At 38.7% G+C, this 16066-nt stretch overlaps 1 protein-coding gene across 1 annotated transcript in view; it reads right to left on the reverse strand.

Moving 5' to 3' along the window:
• Positions 1-305: 305 nt before the first annotated feature.
• LOC128657712 (integrin beta-5-like) overlaps positions 306-16066 on the reverse strand; it is a 32260-nt gene continuing 16499 nt past the window's right edge. Inside the window, exons 4-7 of the mRNA XM_053712117.1 lie at positions 10742-10842; positions 8386-8502; positions 6933-7099; positions 306-1264 (exon numbers count right to left, since the gene is read on the reverse strand). Coding sequence (XP_053568092.1) covers positions 1142-1264; positions 6933-7099; positions 8386-8502; positions 10742-10842 — 508 coding nt within the window. The 3' untranslated portion in view covers positions 306-1141. The remainder of the gene's footprint in view (positions 1265-6932; positions 7100-8385; positions 8503-10741; positions 10843-16066) is intronic.

The following is a 16066-nucleotide window of genomic DNA, read 5'->3' on the forward strand; positions in this document are numbered from 1 at the left end:
CAGGCAGTGGCAGGTCAATGTTTTTTATTGAAGAAAACATTTTTTATTTTTTTGTAAGCTGGGTCCCCTCCCTCAGGGACCCAGTCGCAGTTCCGCCCCTGCATGGGTTAATTGTTTTACAAATTTATGTTTATTTTTTTAACCTCTTTCCATCAATTACCATTACTGTCGCTCCCATTCCCCTTTACAAAATAAAAAACAAAACTAACAGGTACATATACCACTACTTGGCCTGTATTTTGCCACATATCTGCTGTATTGTCCTGAGCAAAATAGAAGAATAAATAATTGTGCTCGGAATCAAGTTTATTAACTGTTTTTTTTTTCTCCCTTTATTAATTTAAGGTTATTACAAACATTGCAGCAGTACATTCTTTACCCAAATATATTATCTGAGCTAACACTTACCTGACAGGTAACAAGTACAGTGATCATATCTTACCCTGTGTTGGTCCTTGGGATAAATTGAAGAAATGTTTTCTTATTGTTAAAATGTATTTAATGATAGAAAAAGTGCCAAATACTCTTCCTGGCATGTACCAAAAACAGAAATGTGATGCTTTTTTACTATCTGACTATTGGGAGACTATGATTTGTTACATTTAAAACAAATTTCTCTGTATTCCTAAAAAGCAGATGAATTGATCATTAAACGTACAGTTGGATTTACTGTCTGTGCGCACCTCAGTAAATAATCACAATAAAAATATAGAAGTATTATGTTATAAAAATATGGCACAACTGTATTAAACCCATCTCTACCCTACGTATTACGTAAACTTTCAAATGTCCTCATTTGTTTGTCGCAAAACTGAGCCAGTCCTGTTGTACATCACAGTTCAAAGGCTTGTTGGGTTTATGATCCTGATAGAACCAGTTAAGAAACAGTGCTGTATCAGTTTGGTTTGTGGATATGGAGCTACTATCCTCTTGTCATGAAGCAGTTTCATCAGCAGTAACAACGTTTTGCAGTGTTTTCGGAATGACTCCCAGTCTCTGCTGTGAATTATTAGTTGTGGGTCTAACCGCCCAGCAGAGAACTAATTGTGCAAATAAGCTCTGTCTGAGACACGTGCCTTCCTGCGCTGTTGTTTTTATTTATATTTTAGAAAAAAATCTCCATTAAAGGTTAAAGAGGATCTCACTCCATCTCTTTAATGGGTCTAAATCCGTCCATCGTGCCATTATGGGATTTGCCCACCATACTGAAAACTTCATCCAAGTTATGAGTTGAGATTGGCTGCCGATAGAGTGGATTGGAAGCCTAAAAGTCAAAGAAACAAACACATGTTTAAACATATAAGACTGTGATTTATTGGCTGCTCACTGACATTTGTTAACTATGACTGAGCAAATACCATGTAATTCTCACCTCTAACAAACTACATCATAATAAGGGAGTAAAATGGTTGGAAAAGGTTTCATCAGCCAATATTAGATTTTTTTTTTTTTTTAAAGGGGATGTGGTGTAGCCATTGTTGTGATCCACACGCTTCACATACGGCATATACAATAGGCAGCACGCTCGACAGTGCTTTCTGGTGCTTCTGCTGCTTTCTCCCTCCCAAGTACAGCAAACACATGGTGCAACTTTACTTTATGCCTTCTTATTCCTGGCCGCTAAACCTAGCACTATAGGCATTTGTTGCAGCGGCACCCAGTGCATTCTCTCAATTCTACACATCTGATGCTGACTGTGCCTAATGATCATTCTCTCCCCAGCACTAAAAGTGCTCTGTGCATCTGCACCGGATGATCTCTCTCTCCCCAGCACTACAAGGGCTCTGTAAATCTGCACCTGATGATCTCTCTCCCCAGCACTACAAGCGCTCTGTGCATCTGCACCTGATGATCTCTCTCCCCAGCACTACAAGCGCTCTGTGCATCTGCACCAGATGATCTCTCTCCCCAGCACTACAAGGGCTCTGTAAATCTGCACCAGATGATCTCTCTCCCCAGCACTACAAGCGCTCTGTGCATCTGCACCAGATGATCTCTCTCTCCCCAGCACTATAAGCACTCTGTGCATCTGCACCTGATGATCTCTCTCCCCAGCACTACAAGCGCTCTGTGCATCTGCACCAGATGATCTCTCTCCCAAGCACTACAAGCGCTCTGTGCATCTGCACCTAATAATCTCACTCTCACCAGCACTACAAGCACTCTGTGCATTTGTACCTGATGATCTCTATCCCCAGCACTACAAGCGCTCTGTGCATTTGTACCCGATGATCTCTCTCCCCAGCACTACAAGCGATCTGTGTATCTGTACCTGATGATCTCTCTCCCCAGCACTACAAGAGCTCTGTGCAACTGCACCTGATGATCTCTCTCCCCAGCACTACAAGAGCTCTGTGCAACTGCACCTGATGATCTCTCTCCCCAGCACTACAAGAGCTCTGTGCAACTGCACCTGATGATCTCTCTCCCCAGCACTACAAGAGCTCTGTGCATCTGCACCTGATGATCTCTCTCCCCAGCACTACAAGCACTCTGTGCATCTGCACCTGATGATCTCTCTCTCCACAGCACTACAAGCGCTCTGTACATCTGCACCTGATGATCTCTCTCTCCCCAGCACTACAAGCACTCTGTGCATCTGCACCTGATGATCTCTCTCTCCGCAGCACTACAAGCGCTCTGTACATCTGCACCTGATGATCTCTCTCTCCCCAGCACTACAAGCACTCTGTGCATCTGCACCTGATGATCTCTCTCTCCGCAGCACTACAAGCGCTCTGTGCATCTGCACCTGATGATCTCTCTCCCTAGCACTACAAGCGCTCTGTGCATCTGCACCTGATGATCTCTCTCTCCGCAGCACTACAAGCGCTCTGTGCATCTGAACCTGATGATCTCTTTCTCCAGCACTACAAGTGCTCTGTACATCTGTACCTGATGATCATTCTCTCCCCTGCACTACAAACGCTCTCTTCAACTGCAACTGATGATCTCTCTCCCCAACACTACAAGCGCTCTGTGCATCTGAACCTGATGTTTACTCTTTCCCCAGAATTACAAGCGCTCATTGCATCTGCACATAATGATCTCTCTCTCCACAGCACTACAAGTGCTCTGTGCATCTGTACCGGATGATCTCTCTCCCCAGCACTACAAGCGCTCATTGCATCTGCACCTAATGATCTCTCTCTCCCCAGCATTACAAGCACTCTGTGCATCTGTAACCGATGATCTCTCTCACCCCAGCACTACAAGCGCTCTGTGCCTCTGCAACTGATGATCTCTCTCTCCCCAGCACTACAAGCACTCTGTGCATCTGCACCTGATGATTTCTCTCCCCAGCACTGTAAGCACTCTATGCATCTGTACCTGATGATCACTGTGTCCATAGCAATGTAAGCAGTCTGTGCTGCTGTACCTAATGATCACTGTGTCAGTAGAACTTTAAGCACACTTTGCATCTGTACCTGATGATCACTGTGTCTGTAGCACTGTACGCACTCTGTGCTGCTGCATATAATGACTACTGTGTCTGTAGCACTGTAAGCACTCTGGGCTACTGTACCTTATGATTACTGTGTCTGTAGCAATGAAAGCACTCTGTGCTGCTGCATATGATGATTAATGTGTCTGTAGCAATGAAAGCACTCTGTGCTGCTGTACCTGATGATTACGGAGTCTGTAGCACTGTAAGCACTCTATGCTGCTGTACCTGGTAATTACTGTGTCTGTAGCACTGTAAGCACTCTGTGCTGCTGTACCTGATAATTACTGTGTCTGTAGCACTGTAAGCACTCTGTGCTTCTGCATATGATGATTACTGTGCCTGTAGCACTGAAAGCACTCTGTGCTGCTGTACCTGATGATTACTGTGCCTGTAGCACTATAAGCTCTCTGTGCTGATGTACCTAATGATTACTGTGTCTGTAGCACTGTAAGCACTCTGTGCTGCTGCATATGATAGTTACTGGGTCTGTAGCACTGTAAGGACTCTGTGCTGCTGTACCTGATGATTACTGTGTCTGTAGAATGGTAAGCACTATAAGCTGCTGCATATGATGGTTACTGTGGCTGTAGCACTGTAAGCACTCTGTGCTGCTGTACCTGATGATTACTGTGTCTGTAGCACTGTAAGCACTCTGTGCTGCTGTACCTAATGATTACTGTGTCTGTAGCACTGTAAGCACTCTGTGCTGCTGTACCTGATGATTACTGTGTCTGTAGAATGGTAAGCACTATAAGCTGCTGCATATGATGGTTACTGTGGCTGTAGCACTGTAAGCACTCTGTGCTGCTGTACCTGATGATTACTGTGTCTGTAGCACTGTAAGGACTCTGTGCTGCTGCATATGATGATTACTGTATCTGATACACTGAAAGAACTCTGTGCTGCTGCATATGATGATTACTGTGTCTGTAGCACTGTAAGAACTCTGTGATGCTGTATATGTTGATCACTGTGCCTGTAGCACTATAAGCACTATGTGCTGCTGCATATGCTGATTACTGTGTCTGTAGCACTTTAAGCACTCTGTGCTGCTGCATATGATGATTACTGTGTCTGTAGCACTATAAGCACTCTGTGCTGCTGCATATGATGATTACTGTGTCTGTAGCACTATAAGCACTATGTGTTGCTGCATATGATGATTACTGTGTCTGTAGTACTGTAAGCACTCTGTGATGCTGTATATGATGATCACTGTTTCTGTAGCACTATAATCACTATGTGTTGCTATATATGATGATTACTGTGTCTGTAGCACTATAAGCACTCTGTACTGCTGCATATGATGATTACTGTGTCTGTAGCACTATAAGCACTATGTGTTGCTATATATGATGATTACTGTGTCTGTAGCACTATAAGCACTCTGTGCTGCTGCATATGATGATTACTGTGTCTGTAGCACTATAAGCACTCTGTGCTGCTGCATATGATGATTACTGTGTCTGTAGCACTATAAGCACTCTGTGCTTCTCCATATGATGATTACTGTGTCTGTAGCACTATAAGCACTCTGTGCTGCTGCATATGATGATTACTGTGTCTGTAGCACTATAAGCACTATGTGTTGCTGCATATGATGATTACTGTGTCTGTAGCACTATAAGCACTATGTGTTGCTGCATATGATGATTACTGTGTCTGTAGCACTATAAGCACTATGTGTTGCTGCATATGATGATTACTGTGTCTGTAGCACTATAAGCACTATGTGTTGCTGCATATGATGATTACTGTGTCTGTAGCACTATGTGTTGCTGCATATGATGATTACTGTGTCTGTAGCACTATAAGCACTATGTGTTGCTGCATATGATGATTACTGTGTCTGTAGCACTATAAGCACTATGTGTTGCTGCATATGATGATTACTGTGTCTGTAGCACTATAAGCACTCTGTGCTTCTCCATATGATGATTACTGTGTCTGTAGCACTATAAGCACTCTGTGCTTCTCCATATGATGATTACTGTGTCTGTAGCACTATAAGCACTCTGTGCTGCTGCATATGATGATTACTGTGTCTGTAGCACTATAAGCACTATGTGTTGCTGCATATGATGATTACTGTGTCTGTAGCACTATAAGCACTATGTGTTGCTGCATATGATGATTACTGTGTCTGTAGCACTATAAGCACTATGTGTTGCTATATATGATGATCACTGTGTCTGTAGCACTATAAGCACTCTGTGCTGCTGCATATGATGATTACTGTGTCTGTAGCACTATAAGCACTATGTGTTGCTGCATATGATGATTACTGTGTCTGTAGCACTATAAGCACTATGTGTTGCTGCATATGATGATTACTGTGTCTGTAGCACTATAAGCACTATGTGTTGCTGCATATGATGATTACTGTGTCTGTAGCACTATAAGCACTATGTGTTGCTGCATATGATGATTACTGTGTCTGTAGCACTATAAGCACTATGTGTTGCTGCATATGACGATTACTGTGTCTGTAGCACTATAAGCACTATGTGTTGCTGCATATGATGATTACTGTGTCTGTAGCACTATAAGCACTATGTGTTGCTGCATATGATGATTACTGTGTCTGTAGCACTATAAGCACTATGTGTTGCTGCATATGATGATTACTGTGTCTGTAGCACTATAAGCACTGTGTTGCTGCATATGATGATTACTGTGTCTGTAGCACTATAAGCACTATGTGTTGCTGCATATGATGATTACTGTGTCTGTAGCACTATAAGGACTCTTTCCCTCCTCCTCCTTTGTCTATGTCTGCAATGGCATGGATGACCAAGGACATGCTCTAGATTCCAGGACAGTTCAGGTGAAATCAGGATATTTGGCAACCCTATGATTTATGCCGTCAAATGCTGAAGAAAACTGTATTTCTACTTCTACACCAATTAATCCAATTCCTTTTCTTTCCCCTTTTTCTACAAAACATTTGCTTTCAGGCACAGTCCCTGTTTCTTCTTCAGTGCTCTCCCTCTATTTCTCCCATTCCTTTTCAGTTATGAAATGACTGCCTTCCATATCGCCAAAATGAAAAAGGAAAATGATAAATGCGCTCAGCTCTGGAAATTTAGAGCAACTAGAATAGATAGGTAAACTTATTTCCCAAAATGCCTGAATATGACCCCAAAATCAAGAAAATATGGAGAGCACTATAAACAGCAAGGTCGCCCCTCAGATTATTGCTGTACAAATAAAATATATAAATCAAATTAAATAATTAAAAACACACAATGATCTCATACTAAAGATTCCCAAATATGGCTAAGCAGACCTAAACAGGTCAGTGGAATCCAGAAGAAATCACATTTAAGGGAAATGTAATCTGTTTAATAGACTTTATATTAACTAACTCCCTTTAATCATAGCATTTTAAAGGGCACTAATTTTGAGAAATCCAAAATCGACAGATTATTTAGCTAACTTGTAAACTGCATACAAAGGAGTGATGTGCAAAGGGCATACTTACCATTTCATATCTGGCTCTTGTTCGTTCATTTTGAAATTTTGCAAATTCACGCCTATCGTGAATAGTAACAAGCAACTTCCAGACTGCCAGAAGAACCAATCCAACCAGTAGAATGCTGCCCACTACAGCCAGCAAGACAGTCAGTGCGTCAGGTGCAGAGCCACATTCTGCGGAGGGTAAAGATTGCTGTAATATGCATGTATGGCAGGGAAAATGTAGCAATAATCTAGAGAGATTTTGAACTCTTTTATTCCCCAATTTGCAGTGATTATGTCCCTGGATTGCAAAACTATTTTATTATGTCCCTAGACAGCAAAACAATTACAATTTTGCTAACAAATTGGAGAATATATTTAATGGATTTATTTTAAATGCAAATTATTTGCAGCACTGAAGCATTTCACTGCCCTAGCTATTTAATTGTTAGCTACATTGTTCTATCCATGTATCTGCTCTATATAGTTGACAAGGGGGACATTAAACTGCATTTTGAATGAGCAAAGAAATTCAGGAGTCACAGCTTTGCAGATGAGGAAAGGATAGGGGGAGGGGTTGAAAAAATCCATAAGAACCAATCCTGCTCTGTATTTGACTGTTCTCTTCAACAGCACTTCACTCTGGTTGCACTGTGTTAATGAAAACTTACCGAGTGCAGTCAAAGTACAGCACTATTTGGAGAGAACAGCTTGATCTGGAGCAGCGCTGCAAAGAAAAACAGCTAACAGTTCCTGCATGCGTCCCATTTTTTCTGCAGATATGCTGTATTTTTTTGCAATGACATCTCAGATCATAGCATGTTCTGCACATTCATTATTTTGCATTCATTCACTATTGTGCCTAGTTTTCCTTTAGCTTACCATACAAGGTGTGTTTTCTCCACACATACCCCAACCATAGGTATACTGTAGCTTTATGAACCCTGCAACATGCTACATAGCAATTACTTTGTATTTGTATAGGATATAATTTATATCATGCATATTATCCCCCACAACAAAGGAGATTAAAACTCGTCTCAACAAGGCTTTCAAAAACGATCTGGACATGTAAAAGCCTTGGAACGTTTTACATTTATTTGTTTGTAGATGACCCCCAAACTATGTGTATTTTAAACTAGACAACCCAAGGTACCTATCATTTTGCCAATTACAGATTGTCCAGTGTAATTGTGGAAGACATCGGGCAACCCTATTAACTAATAGGAAAAAGCTTCCATACCTTTGAGATTTGAACTCACATTTTAGTTTTAGTTATCATCATATTGCATTGCAGCACCAGCAAAAATTGCCTGAGTACTCAGGTCATTGAGGAACTTTGGTCAGTTATAACAAAACTGCACTGTGCAGCTTGATAAAGTTTGTAAATTGATAAACTGCTTGCTCTTTGTAACAGCATATTGTTCCCTATACCAGGTAAGAGTTTTAATGGAAACCAGTTATTTATTTTTACTGACCTGGTTCCCGGAGAACAGTGAGGATAGACTTTTCCTCCTCTTCAGTGTACATAAATCTCATGACACAGTCTTTCTCAGTCTTGTAACTGCACAGAACAGCTTCAGGATTGCTTGTTTCTGGTATGGGAAGACAAAAACAAAGTTATAACCAATAGATATTAGGAATAGGCAAATAGCAGAATTTTACAAACTTAAAAAAAATTATGTATATTTGTTGTAACAACCAAAAATAATCTAGCAAATACTCATACAACAGAAATGATTACCTGCATTTCAAAGGATCTGCATGCAAAGTAAGTAATTTAGCCAATTACGGAGCCTATATAGGAGGGTCAGGGGTTTGGATTCTCTGGAGTAATGGAAAAACCTTCATTTTTAGGGACGGGTTAAATGTAGCCAAAATAATTTAAGTTACAGGTTTTTTTTTTGTTTTCTTGCTTTTTTTTTTTTTTTACATATTTTATGGTGAATGTAATTTTGAGTTTATAGCCTATGGAATCTCATATCTGCATACACTTATTATCTTCAGATTTCACAAACATCATTTCAATAGCTGCTAAATACTCAGTTCAAATTACTTGTACTGTTGGTTTTCTCCTTGTTGAAGTTTATAGACTTGGTAATAAGGGCCTAAAAACAAAATATTATTTGGCCAAGGTTGTTTTCACATGAAATCATAATCTTCTTATGGACTTGGCTCAAAAATATTGCAAAACAAACCTCAATATCATACAAAATAAATCTCCCCATACAAAGATTGTAACTTGTTTAGATCACGTAGAATCATTTCTGCTATGTTTTACCAAGTGTATGAGATGTGATTGCTTGGTACACTTATGAATATTCCAAATGATTCTAGCCACATTACAATTTGCTGCAACTTTGGGGGATTCATTTAAAATAATTGACAGAAGGTCAGCAGTTGGAGTCTAACCTTACCATATAGTTTTGAAAGTCAATCTCACTTTTCTTCGATACCTATCAACTATCATGTCATATGATATATTATGCTACACGTAACAGGACAACACCACAGGAAGCAATATCAGAGACTACAACCCCAACAAAACATCTGCTGACAAATCACTGGTGAGCGTGTCTTGATTTATCTAACTATATCATGCAATTTCCCTGGACCAGTCTATAGAATCGTAAATAGATATTTACAAACAATGTATCAAATATAGGAAGCATTTATGCAAACAGTATGACTTAAAAATTCACTCAAGGCCAATGAAGAAAGACTTAGGGATTTTGTGTATGTATGTATGTATGTATGTATGTATGTATCTATATATATATATATATATATATATATATAAAAACATAAAAACATAGAAATAGTTGAAAGACAGGATCCAGTGTAAATCCCACTGTGTCCACAACAGTAAAAGCCAGCATGAGAGAGTTTCAAAATATCACCTTTAATGTTACAAAAAGCATAACGTTTCAGCCACACACAGAGGCCTTGGTCCCATGTATCATGGACACAGTGGGACTTACACCGGATCCTGTCTTTCAACTATTTCTATGTTTAAATTTACAATGGCCATGCACAGAGTGGCTGATGATGTGGGTGCTGATCTTTGTATATTTTTTATCTCTCTCTCTCTCTCTCTCTCTCTCTCTCTCTCTCTCTCTCTCTCTATATATATATATATATATATATATATATATATATAAACTCACATTTTGTTCCTGTTTTGCAGCTAGTGTGCAGGCCAGTACCTAATTACAATATAAAGATTTGTTATTAAGTTGACCATTTTACTAAAATAGTTTTGCTGACATTAAAAATATCCAAATAAATTCTTGAACTGACAGCTCAGCAGCATCTGGGATCATCTGGCGACGAGCAATGAGAAAAGGGAGGGGGCCAATAACATGGTGTCAGCTCCAGCTCTCCACGCGAAACGCATAACTCTGGGGAAGAATGGAATTCCTTAACATGCCAGGGGTTTCCTGCTTGGACATATGGACCAAATTAGCAATAGACTTAAATGTTTGAAATGGGGAGATGCAAAACATTAAGCACAGTTTAAGAAAACACTGACAGCTCACAATCTGAAAAAACAAACATAAGAGCCATATATCGTGGCAAAATATGTGTAATTAGAACAATAAAGTTGATTTATTCTATAAGAATTCAACTTTAATCCTTTAGATTTTTGAAGATGGAAATAAGACCAGGATCAGAATAGTATATTGTATACAATAACACTACTTTAGTAACTAAGTCATTTTTGGATTAATCATCTGGAACCAGCACACGGATGCAGCTAAAAACCTAGAATATCTGCATATTTACTACCCACTAGTCATACCTGGCAATGTCTTTGCTAAAAATACTACTTACCAAGCAAATCAACTGTGACAATCTCATCCTTACAGAGTCTGTGACATGTATGGTTATCAGCCAGTCGCCCAGTCTGGTACAATCTACATTCGATGCAATCTCTGCAATGTAAAAAACAGCACAAGATTTACTGAAAATTATTGTATATTGAGTTGGGGAGCTTGTCCTGAACACCTCTACCGCCTTTGAGACAATGTGGGACTAACACTCACAGCATTAGTCTAAATTACATTTTCATATGATGACAAATTGCTAACAATTTGACATTGGAAGTAGCAGGAAATACATGTTTGTGAATTTCAGGTGGGAGGGTAATCTCTACTCTGCCTCAATAATTAACCTTACAAGCTGATTAGCCCCTTCACTGCCAGAAATTTAAAGTAAGTTGCGCAAAGCCATGCGCGTCTACTATTTATGAACAAAGGGGATCCCAGAAAAGCTTTTATAACCTTTTGTCACATGACTGCAGTAGTTTGCAGTGACGTGCGGTGAGGCATTGGCTATAAAATGCCAGAGAAACACACACGCACACACATATATATATATATATATATATATATATATATATATATATATATATATAAACATTAATGATACATTAAAACCATGTTTACTGTCCTTTTTTGTTCTGGGGGACAGGGAAATCAGTGAAAAGAAAAAAAGAAAATAATATGCTTATTTGACAAATGCAGCTTATAATTTGTGTTTTTAATGTTCCTTTAAACACATTTTTGCAAAACTGCTGCCATAAAGTTTCTCTAAATAGCACTCCACTTGTAATCTGGCCCTTAAAGGGACAGTAACCCCCCATATTTTCTTTTATGATTTAGATAGAACATACAACTTTTCAATTTACTTTTATGATCAAATTTGCTTCATTATCATGTTATTTATTGCTGAAGGAACAGCATTGCGCTACTGGTAGCTAGCTGAACACATCTAGTAAACCAATCACAAGAGACAAATGTGTGCAGGCACCAATAAGCAGCAGCCCCCACTAGCGTATATGTGCATATTCTTTTTCATTAAGGGATACAAAGAGAACAAAGCACATTTGAAAATAGAAGTGAATTTAAAAGTGCCTTAAAATTACATGGTCTATTTGAAACATGCAAGTTTAATTTTGACTTTCCCTTTAATTGCTAAATTATATTTTGTCCGAACAATTATTAATTTGCCAACAAAGTAAACAATATCTCTAAGAAAAAAATGTATTAGCTCAGAACATTATGTTGCGCATTATCCTCAATTTATGTGTGTTCTAATTACATTCTCTCAGAGTAGATTACATTCTAAATGTTTTTATCTGAACAGTTTATTACATCTCAATTAAAGATTAAATTGGTGTTTGTTGGTCAATAGAAAGGCTATTTATAAAAGACAAATTGTTCAATTAATTAAAAAATACAATTGTTTTGGTAACTAGATTGATTTTGTATATGTACCTCTACATTGGAGGTTTCATTTAAACAACACAGACACATTTAACAAACTAAAATAAATTAAAAAACATCCAGTATACAGCCATTCAAACAGTAATACCACAAAAAAAATAGTTTGACTAGATTCTGTCATTCATAATGAACTGTTTCTTTCTGCATATATACATTTAGTATAGCGGTTGCAATATTTTTTCTTTCCTACTGCTAAATTATATTCAGAACAATGAGAAATGTTATATTGTCTAATCCTCTGGTTAGGGTGTTAGCGATGTTATAGTATTTATGGGAGTTGTGCTGATACATTACAAATTAAATACTCTAAACTCAAGTTACATTATTTAAATCTCACTTTTTTCATGCACTAGACTTTAAAAGGGATATTAAACCCAATTTTTTTATTTCATGATTCAGACAGAGCATTCAAATTTTAAGCAACTTTCTAATTTACTCCTATTATCATTTTTTCTTTGTTCTCTTGGTATCTTTATTTGAAAAAGTAGGAATGTAAGCTTAGGAGACGGCTTATTTTTGGCTCAGCACACTGGTTAGCGCTTGCTGATTGGTGGCTACAAGTGCTGCACCAAACATGGGCTGGTTCCTAAGCTTTACATTCCTACTTTTCAAATAAAGATAGAAAGATAAAATGAAAAATTGATAATAGCAGGAGTAAATTAGAAAGTTGCTTCAAATTGTATGCTCTATCTGAATCATGAAAGAGAAAAATTTGGCTTAGTATCTCTTTAAATAACTTTGCTTCCAGTCTTGTATGTAACCAATAACCACTCAGGGGTTTTCTTGGCAACTATGGAAATGGCTCATCTGATTGTATATAGGAGAGTCAGAGGACATTCCAATGAAAAAAGGGGGGTGCCAAATTTGAGTACAAGCCAAACAATACATTTCTAATGCCATCAGCAGTTTAACATGCCTATATAGGGGAAAACAACAGTGTAAATGCTAGTTCTGAATTACTGTAGTAGAGTGCTATAAACTCAGGATAGGTTAAATTATTCAGGATGTCATAGCAAAAGATTGTGTATACAATTCATATTAAAGGCCATCATCAATACAATGTGTTCCAACATAGGACAGATAAAGAGTAAGAAACCATTCACTGCTCAGGATATCATTAAAAAAAGAAACGTAAAGTCCATTTATCAGGAAACTGGGAAGATAGAAATTGAAGAAACCGGGAAGATAGAAAATCCAAAACAACAAAGCCATCCTCAAAAAGATTATTTATAGCTGGTAAATGAGTCAAAACCAGCAATATGCATTGCAGCAATACTCACGGCACTGCGTGCAGAACAACTGCGCCTGCTGACAGAAGTAGTAGGTTGGCGTTGGTCCGGATGGCCAAACTTACAATTGAGATGCTCCTTTCTCCCTTCCCTATCCATATGTGTATATGTGCATGCTTGCTTCCAATTTCGCCGCTCCTTGCCACTTCTGAGTCCTAACTTAGCAGCTGATCTGAGGCTCAGACATTGTAAACGCTCCCTGGCCTTGTGATGAAGATGTTGTCAGGTGCGCAAGGAGCTGATTGGCTCCCCTGGGTCAGCTCCAAAGAGGCCGTTAATAGAGCGCCTCAAATGGGCACTAATGGGCCGTGCGATAAGCTAGTACCACCATCCACCAGTGGGTGGCGCAGCTATTGTGAGCCCATGGCCCAAAGTAACAAGCATGATGCACAATGGGGAGGGCAGCAGACCTGCTTGTGCATCTCCATTGCGCAATATGTAGGTGATTTTTTTTTAAACATTTTGTACTTTTTCTTTTAAAGCAGTGATAAATAAATCCTTTTTTGGCCTCCCCTACCTCTAGTGATTGCACGTCACTGGTTGTGTGTAAATATTTTTGGCCAAATAGTGGCATCAAATATACCAAAATGGGCCTAGATCAATACCTAGGGCTGTTTACTTTAAAGATATATATAGTTTTCATAGGTAAATCAAAATATCAAAAGCTCTATTTCTGTTTAAACAGAGTGATGGCAAAAATGCTAAGAATGCAATGACAACCATCCACTCCTTGGTGCCCCATGACAGTGCACAAGTGATCCCACAAGGATCAAGTGCCCCCTCTGGCTGTTAGGGACCATTCCCACATCTCTATTAGTGGCCAGATCTCCAAAAACATAACAAATGTAATACATTTAAAATATATATATATATATTAAACACAACAAAGAATAAAACATTATTTTAAATGTATTTCTTGCATTAAAAGATGGCCTTATTATTATGCCTCACATTACCCACAAACAGAGTTGTAAGTGTCCATGTCAGTCAGAGAAATTGCACTACCTGATAGTTTAAAAATAAATATTAAAAATGTAAAAAAAAAAGTGAGCGATGATCTAGAGCAGATCCCTAAAAATAAAATAGGCAAATGCAATCTATTCGCTAATGAAAAAAAGTCTTAGAAAGCCTTAGAAATTATGAGTCTTTGGTCATTAGACAGGCCGACATGGGTGGGGGGATAGTCTTGCAGAATATTGACGATTACCTCTTGGAGGCCAGAAAGATCCTCCATGATGTATTATATTATACTTGACTAACTCATGATCCCACCTTGCAATATTTGGCGGTTCTTTAAAGGGACAGTATACACTCATTTTCATATAACTGCATGTAATAGACACTACTATAAAGAATAAGATGCACAGATACTGATATAAAAATCCAGTATAAAACTGTTTAAAAACTTCCTTAGAAGCTCACAGTTTTGCTCTGTTGAAAAGGTAGCTGGAAAGCCCACTGCAAGTGGCAAATAAGACACTCCCTCCCCTTCTTTTGCACATGAAAAGACCCTTTACACAAACAGGAGCAAGCTGGAGAAGGTAGCTGACGGTATTTTCATAAAACTTTGGGGCTTGGTTAGGAGTCTAAAAATCAGAGCAATGTTATTTAAAAATAAGCAAAACTATACATTAAAAAAAACAAAAAACTTTATGGGCTATATAAATAGATCATCTACAAAACATATATGCAAAAAAAATGGGTGTATAATGTCCCTTTAAAGATCTTGTAGACTTTGCAAATACTGAAGTAATGTTATCTAAAAAGGAGAGGGAATTTCTGGTCCCCAAGGAGCCTAATCATGCCTTTTATTACCACCTCCCTAAAATGCATAAAAACCCCACCTGCCCACAACATGTCTTCCTATGTCGACTATTTTCTTTATAGAAGTATTGTATAAGGAAATTGGAATCTTTGGTGATCACTCAAGATATGATATGGATCACTTGTGATGTCCAGGCGTTGTACTTGAATATTCCCCACAATATGGGGATTTCAGCGGTGTCTGGATATCTCGAAGAAGACTTCTATTTACCTGAGACTCAAAAATAATTTATTTTGCAGTTGATATTGTTTATCCTGAGCAGAGATAGGCACAAACCAAGGCTGTGGCGGACATTTTCCAAAGTAGAGACCTTAGTGAAGGACACTAAGGTACATTTCAAATAAAAAACATTAAAAACACTCTTTACAGAGAGGGTAGTGGATTTATCGTGGAATAGCCATTCAGCAGAATTGGTAGAGAAGGGCAGTACATGAAAAGTGCTGCCCTGCATTATGCTTCATTACAGAAATTCTTTATAATCCCTCCCTCACTGGATATCCCCAACTGCAGCATACCAATGACCATACAGCATGGGCAGCACTTTTCATGTACTGCCCATCAGCATGCAGAAATAAAATATGTATCTGTGGTGAAGCAGGACTTAATTCCACCTGTGTACAAGCAGGGCATAATTGTTACCAGCTTTCCTAGATCTATTCCCTGCAGAAAGCCTGTTTTAACCCTTCACTCTCCCCTGGGTGGTCTAAGCATGCATACCCCCTTGCTGCTAACACATTCACTGGGGTCCCAGTACAAA

The sequence above is a fragment of the Bombina bombina genome, chromosome 1 (assembly GCF_027579735.1).
Source record: "Bombina bombina isolate aBomBom1 chromosome 1, aBomBom1.pri, whole genome shotgun sequence".
In the NCBI taxonomy this organism is placed as follows: domain Eukaryota; kingdom Metazoa; phylum Chordata; class Amphibia; order Anura; family Bombinatoridae; genus Bombina; species Bombina bombina.